The sequence below is a fragment of the Trichoderma gamsii genome (genome assembly GCF_001481775.2).
Source record: "Trichoderma gamsii strain T6085 chromosome Unknown Scaffold_47.2, whole genome shotgun sequence".
Classification (NCBI taxonomy): Eukaryota; Fungi; Ascomycota; class Sordariomycetes; order Hypocreales; family Hypocreaceae; genus Trichoderma; species Trichoderma gamsii.
Genome location: NW_020171384.1, coordinates 233,726 through 241,653, shown reverse-complemented (window position 1 = coordinate 241,653; position 7,928 = coordinate 233,726). Strand labels below are relative to the sequence as shown.

At 48.6% G+C, this 7,928-nt stretch overlaps 1 protein-coding gene across 1 annotated transcript; it reads right to left on the bottom strand.

Moving 5' to 3' along the window:
* Nucleotides 1-1,804: 1,804 nt before the first annotated feature.
* Nucleotides 1,805-4,409, bottom strand: TGAM01_v209545 (origin recognition complex subunit 3; the record flags this gene model as incomplete). Its single annotated transcript, XM_018807842.2, has 6 exons — nucleotides 1,805-3,025; nucleotides 3,076-3,349; nucleotides 3,423-3,797; nucleotides 3,921-3,994; nucleotides 4,053-4,286; nucleotides 4,362-4,409. The coding sequence occupies 6 exons, from the start codon at nucleotides 4,407-4,409 to the stop codon at nucleotides 1,805-1,807; spliced, it is 2,226 nt and encodes a 741-aa protein (XP_018658880.2).
* Nucleotides 4,410-7,928: the final 3,519 nt, after the last annotated feature.

Sequence of the window (7,928 nt, the reverse complement as noted above, 5' to 3'; positions counted from 1 at the left end):
AAATTTCCGCTTCGTGCTGAGTGACATTCAGCTCCAGAAACAAACACAGGGTCCCCCCCTCCCCCCCTAATACACGCACTCCGTACTGGATATGGATTCACGAAAAAGACAAACGAGACATACAGCTAAATCCGAGACTTTTTTTCTGGTTCGGACCCGACTTGACTGAAAAAATTTTCCTTTTCCGTCTTTTCTTCCGAGACATTTTTGTTTGTTCAATTACACGGCACTACTGAAAGATTACCGCGTTGTACATGATTTTCATTCGTAATCACCCAAGCCCGAGTATCGTATCAGCAACTAACACAAATCATATTACATCGCAGCAGCACAGCAGTGCACTGGTAATAAAATAGTAAACCTCCATTTTCTCCCATATTCAGCATCGTCTCCCACTTGACCTAGATAGCATCGACACAATCTACAAGTATACTAGTCGGCAATTATCGCACAGACCGCCCCTTACATACATGCCACCCTCAGGTCTCTTTTTCTTTTCTTTTTTCTTATTTTCAGCTCTCAGCCATTTTTCGTTATGCCACTTTCAGCTTACGCAATCTACGCCATGAAGCAGAAAATAGAAACAAGCCACCATACCCGTGCCCGCTCTAGTTTAAAGCAAGGAGGAGAGACAAAAAAAGATTCTCGCCTTTTTTTTTTCTTTTTGCTTTTTCTTTTTGTTTCTCAACCTTTTTTTTTCCCCCTTACAGCGTTCTCCCCCACTTCCCGTTTCCCGTGTGCGCATATATCACGCTCCGAACGTACCCAGGCCTGGGGTACGCCAATCTTTAGTATGCACGAGGCGGCGTTTTTAGGTATCAAGGCAATGGTTGGATCCTACGGGCCACTGTTCCACGTTTCATTCAACAATGTTAGTGAGGGATTGATCGTTTTTTATTTCTTTCGTTTGTAAATTATAATGACAAGTCCTTGAACAACACATTACATTATATTAAACGCATGCAGCTACATTCTTATAGCCAACTCACTACCACCCACAGGGTTGCAATATCTACCCAAACAAGAGCTAAAGAACTCCCCTCCTCGATTTGGACCAGATTCACGGCTTTCGCTTGACATGTCTATAAATTTGGTAGCGACCCCATACCACACACCAAGCCAAAACACTCCAATGAAACGTCCGATACCCTTGTCGACGCCACTGTCTCTCGCCTCGCGGCTACTAGTCGCAGAACTGCATGTACAAGTACCAACGTACGTAGAACTCACGGCTCGGTGCTCGCGCTTTTTTTGGTTATATCACGAGACTCGTTCAGCACTTCATGCCACTGCCACCGCCATTGCTTGCTTCACATTGGTAGTGTATTGAAGCCCACGTATTCAGTAGATTGTCATGCGTTGGGATTTCTCCAGCTCGCCACTTTCTCTCTCGGCACGAATGAAGAAAAAAGAAATACTGCCACTAGCAGTGAAAGAAAGGCGTTGGGCTTGGCATGAGGCCTCAGCTGATCCCATCAAATCTCTCTTCGCTCCATCAGCCGCACGTGGCTTCAAAGGCGGCAATTCCAGTCTTTTTGGGGAAAAGAAGTGCCATGCTTATTAGCAAAGGGGAAAATGAAAGCGCCATCCGTCTCCTTAGTATGCACTTGGCAAATGTTGGCTTCAATTGTTTCATTCCAGTCTTATTCTCTTGTGCGTGTCATGGGTGCCCTGACTTTCCCAAGTTTCCATATTGCCGGGACTCATTCTTCTTCTTCTTTAAATCTTGTAGCCACGTAATGCTAGATAGTGGTATTTCATTCGTCATTAAGCTCAGGCCGAGGTATTGTCTTGCCTTGTCGCTTCATAGCCATCTCACCTTGGCAATGTGGTCCGTCTTCTTCTTGCTGCTCTTGACGAATCCCATGGCTCTCAACTCGGCCAGGCCTCGGTAGAACATGACCAGGGCTTTGCGTTCATCGTGCTGCTTCTTCTGCTGCTTCTCATCATCATCATCATCATCATCATCCTCGCTCTCTTCCTCCTTCTTCTCCTCCTCCTTATGCCCACTCACCAGTGCGTAAAATGCGGACCACAGATCTGCCACATTGATCAAACTGCCTGCCTCGAGATACAAGTGGTATAGGATAGACGTGGCTGGAAGTGTCGCCTGCATCGTACCGTCCTCTGCATCGCCGCCTTTGCAGCAGCTGCATGCCAGGTAGTCGTATGGCCGCGCCAAGCTGCGCTTGAATGTCACTCGAGGCCGTGGCACCATGACATCTCGTAGAGGCGATCTGCTGTCATACAGCCACGTCTCCGAAAACAGCACCTTGTCGGGGCGGCTTGCCCTGATGTGTGCAGTCAGCCGTTCTGTCACTGCGTCTACAATGTCTGTCAACTGCCTATCCTCATCGCGGAGGGCTGCAGAGTCACGGCTCAGTTGGACCCGCTGGGCAATGACCGTCGTCCGCATCACCTTGCTCTGGCTGCTATATTTGGTGAGCAGTGTGATGCCTGCGCTTTCCGCGTCTGATTCGAGCTGTTCTAGGCGTGATAGCGTCTCTCCTAGGAAGCTTAGTAGCGCGACGTCTTCTTCCCGTGATGCTGGTTGGAGATGCAAGCTCGGCTCTCCTTCCTTAAATATATATATAGCCCGACGCAGCAGGCCAATAAGCGCGCTTATGCCCATACGCCGGATGTATTCTGTTAGGCTACCATTTCCTGAATCAGGATATGTCGCAGAGAGGGAATCGACATACGCCCGCGAGAGTGGGGGCTGAATTGCTCCTGCAGCTTCCCTGACGAGGAGTGAGCGCAGATGGCCATCCATCCAGCCTTGTCGGCAGTCGTTACTGGCTCGGGCTTGTGAGAGCAGATACTCATCGTCCTCTATAAGCGAACGAGCATGTTGAAGGCTGTCAACGGTTGCGAGCCCAACGGCTTTTTCCACCTCGTTGCGGAACGAGGGAAGATATCTCAGCGCCTCGATGTGCTCGGCTTGTAGGATTTCTTCCCCTCCTTCAATATCTGGGGCCAGTAAGACGCTGAGGGCGTTGGCGTAAAAATGGCACATGTAAATGTACTGCGGTCGTCAGCTTCAAGGTCTATTTTTAGTTCGCAGATCAGTCTCACCTTCAAAGAGCTTATAAATGCCTGAATACCAGCCATATGGTCCCGTTGGCGATCAAGCATGCTCCTCAGGATCTGCGGTCCTAGCCTAAGGGGCACATCGCTGGATATCACAGTCCCTTTGAACACATTCTCCAAAATGGTATCTGTCTGAACGCAATCAAACTGCGCACCGTATATCAGGCGGCATGCTGACTTCAACAGGCGGCTTTCCAGTAGATCGATTGACGTAGCAATTCCAAACAGTAGAGTAAAGGGGATCTGCGGCCGCCATGAGCTGTGTATGTCTGATATTAGCAAACAAATCACACTCTTCTCGTCCCTCGACACCAGATCTGAATTCCACGTACCTAAGCAGAGCAATGATATCGGATAGTAAGCCGCTGTCAAATCCTTCAGAATCCTGGAACGCGACAAAGATGTTTTCGTGGGGTTGATGGCCCAGAAATTCATGCAGCGCCTCAAGGTCATACGGTAGGTATCGCCGATTTGAGCCCTGCCTAAGCTGCAAGTCTTCCTCGCCGTCGACTACCAGCGTCTTGGACGTCGCATCTTGAATAATCTTCTTCAGCGCATTCTTCAAATTGGTCGCTTCTGAAGACCGTAGCCTGATGAATTTGCTCGGCGAGGACTTCTGAAGTGAGTCTGACAGCTGCTCAAATAGTAAATCTTGAGAGGCGATGTTGGGCCCTGTGATGATGAAGGCAGAGGGTATCTTGTCGCCACTACGGGTTCATTGGTTAGATATCATTCAAAAGTTTGGCCTTGTGAAGCAGCCTTCGTAGTGAGGGGGGAATAATTAAGAAAAGGAAAGAATGGGCGAGAGAAAGGGAGCTAGCAATCCTCACCACTGAGCTTTTGCTTCAGTCACAAATCGCGACACGTCGTCCAGAGTCGCAGAGTTGGAGTCTCTCAAAATATCCTACCCACCGCATTAGCAAACTTATTCGAGCCATATCAGTTGAAACAATGCACAATACTTTGATACGAGCATCAATCACCGCCCACTTCTCCTCCAGAAGCCGCTCCCGTCGCCGCACGCAAGCCATGCCCTCTGCACCACTTAGCAAGGGAGTGAACCACAATGGTGAATTCTCCTCATCCTGTCCTGCTTCATTCTCGGTTGCTGAAGCTCTCTTGGCAGTTTTCCGCCTTTTAGGGGGCCTCTCTCGGCGTGGCGCTTCATTCTCCTCTGGATTAAAAATGAAGGCCACCTATATATGGTTCGAAGATGATTAGAACATGAGGCACGGAACGCGGTGAAAGTTCAGGGCCTGTTCTTCACTCACCTGGTGGTCTTCTTGGGTGAAAGTGTTTTGTGGATCTTCAGTCGACATTTTTCTTTCTCCCCCTTTCCGTCTATTGTCACAATAAAAGGAATTGCTTTTGCAGCAAGAAACTGGCCGCACTTGAACAGCGGGCTATTAGTCGACGATGGGCAAGCGGAGCGCGACTTGGCAGAAACACGGTTCGCTGTACAGTATGATACAGTGTGGATACTGTATCTGAAAAAGTCCCGGTTAGGTCTGGGCTACCATTCTGCAATCAGGCATCACCTTCTTGAATATGATGACGAAACAGTATCAAAAGCTTGAGTATTTCAATAGTGGCCAGAGTCTCAGTATTGGTTCTGGAACTAATATTGTACATTCTCAAGATATTCGTAATAACATTCTGCAGTGAATTTTTATATGCCCTTTCAGGTTGGAAGCTTTGCTATAGACAAGGGAGACACAAAATATCCAGCTAATGTAGTAAATAACAATGCACGTACAGAGAGAAATATGAACACAAAGTCAATAGACGAGTCCTGTGATATTACACATACGGCAAAGACAGCAGAGGTGCTAATAAGATTGTAGTGTAGTATATGAATCTTGTGACTCTTCGGTACAAGATTGATATGCGCGATGCTTACAAACGATAGCATAACATTAAGCCCCTCTCACAACTCGCGTACACTTGCATACATACAACCTCATTGATCATCGTACATCGCTGAATTTCATAAACTAAATAGAGCTTTGATTCTCAACGCGAAAAAAGCATGCTTTCCTGTCCTTCCCACCCCAACCAAAGCATCCTTTGACCCCCGGCAGTAACAATCACCACACCCTCAAAAAAAAATTGAGCAGCGCGAAAATCAACAAGTACAAATGTCTCATTCTCCTCAGGCGTGGCCCCCTCATCCCCCTTGAAAAGCTGCAGTCACTCCACATTTCATTTCCTTCCCATGTGTTGCGTATGCTGGATTTGGAACACCTCATGCTGGGTACTAGCAGTACTCTTTTCCTCTCACCTAAGACGTCTTCTCACACCACATCAATAGGGTTGCTCCAAGAGAAAGAAAATCAGTTGAGCCTTTCTGTCCATCTTTCGATTTGCTCATCCATGTTGGTGACTAACTGTGCACCACAAACCAAAGAGTAAACTGTGACCCCTTTTATAGTATAAGAAAAAATGTGCGAAATGATAATAATAACAATGAGTCCGTTGCGCCACACAAGAAATAGAAAAAAAAAAATAGAGGAAAATAGGTCAGACATTAAGAAGAAGATGTCCTTGACTACTCTGCTGCATCGGAACCGAGACACAGAGACAGTAGGCGTTTTCATCATCAGATTTTATCAGATTACTCGGAAATTCTTAGAGCTCAAGCAGCGGCTTCAACTGCTGCGGAAGTGGGAGCCTGTTGCAAAGAAAGGTTAGGGTCTGTCTGTCAAATATTTGAAGGATGGTGTCATCTCACTGCCTCGGCCTCGGCCGTTTCGTCCTTCTTCTCGCTCATGTCTTCCTTGGCTTTCGATTCTTCATCTTTGGCTGTGGTCGTGGCGGTCGCTTCCTCGTCATCGCCTTTAATCTTCTCGTCATCGACCTCCTTCTTTTTGTCGTCGCTCTCCTTCACTTCGCCATTTCCCGTCGCCTTACTGGAGTCCTTGGATTCAGAAGCTCCATTGACACCATTCGCCGTGTTAGCGGGCGCAGGATCGCTAGCAAGTAGCTTGTTCCACTTATCCAGCAGAGCTTGAGACCTCTTCTTGAAGTTGAAGTCCTCCTCACGAGGAATTGAGTCAAGCTTCAGAATTGCCTTGAAAACCTTGTTGATCTTAGTGCCCCGAATAATTGATACATCAAGATCTTGGAAATTCTCGAGGATAGTGATGAAGCTGGACATCGCCTCCATCTCATCTTCTCGTGGCTGCTGCTCCCGTGTCAAAAGACCTCTTTGGAGCTTGTGGCGCAGGTACATAATCTCTTTCTACATATTTAGTTAGTACATATTATCCATCAATTTCTCTCCACAACGTGATATTGAACTCACCTCCTTGCGCAGATGTCGCTCCTCCGCAGACAATTTGGGCTCTTTGGGCGCGTCAGATTTCTTGTCGGCTCCCTTTTTGGGCTTGGCCTTTGCGACCTTTGCAGGCTTTTCTTCTTTAGTCTTTGGCGCTGACGTTCCGTTCGCAGCCTTTGATGCAGACGATGATGTGTTGAGCTTGATCTTGGGCTTCTTGACGGACTCAGAACGTTGAGGAACCTAATCGCGATTTCGCGTTAGTAAATCAAGCAGCCTGTCACATAAATACGATGAAAAGAGCGGAACTCACAGCAGCTTCTTCGTCGGCCGCCTTTCGCTTCTTTGGCTTAGCCTTTGGCGCCTCTTCCGCATCCTCCATATCCACGTCTTCATCCTCGTCAGTTACCTTCGCCTTGCCTTTCTTGGACTTCTTCGGAGTAGCTGCAGCTTCTTTCCTCGCCTCTTCCTGCGCAATCAGCTCATCCTGGAAGCTTTGTAGAATCGCTCTGTAGTGCTCAATTGAGTTCTGCTCAATCGCGAGCTCGAAAGCTGCCTTTAGATCCTTTCGCATCTTGTCTCCAATTGTATCCCGAGCCTTATCCGCAGTCAATTCGGATAGGGCAGTGTTCGCAACCCATCCACTGGAACCAATCAGCAACAGCCACGACGCGCAGATTAGGGAGATTGCATGACTCACAACTCATTTGTATACAGGTACATGACGGGAAAGCTTCGATCGTTCACTCGCTTACCGCCATCCGCGTAAGCTTCGGAGTAGGATCCGTCGGGGCGTGCCGCGGAAACTGGTCTGGTATTGATGAGAGCTTGTGGGAGCATGTCCTCATCGCAGATAATGGCGGGCCAAGCCGGGAAACCCTTGAGCTTCACCAAGAAGTGATCGCCAGGCTGGGCATCAATGTGCGTAAGGCGTGCCTTTGAGCCCTTCTTGCTCAGGGTCTTGCCCTTTGACTCTCCAGCAGTCGACTTTCGTCGACCCCCCTTGCCCTTCGCAGCAGCTGGAGTCTCGGCGGCGGCAGCAGCTTCAGCTTCAGGCTCAGCAGCAGCAGTGTCGGCAGCGTCTTTCATCTCGGCATCGCCGTCCGCATCGGTCTTCTTCTCGTTCTCAGCTGGCTTTTCAGTTGCGGCCTCGGCAGCGTTTTCTGCGCTTTCGGGCGCCTTGGGTTCTGCTGTAGGCAGCTATTGTTAGCGCAATTTCATGGACCAAGGAAAAAAAAGGGAAGATAATTGAAAACAAAAAGAAAAAGGGCAATTTAGAGCTTTGTTGTTATTTAGAATTGCAGAATAAAAGAAAAACCAGCAAGACTAGAGCTTTGGACGTGCGCGAAAAGCTCGCTGCACGCGCGTTGGGGAAGCTCACCTGTAGCTTCCTTTGCTTCCTCCATTGTAGCATCACCCGCTTCCGCCTTATCCACAGTCTTGGCGGCAACTTCTCCCTCGCCAGCGAGCTTATCCTTGGTGCCAGCAACAGGCGCAGCGACGTCGGGCTTCTCCGGGGCGTTATCTGCCATTGCGAAACGCTGGGTGGCGATGCGCAGCT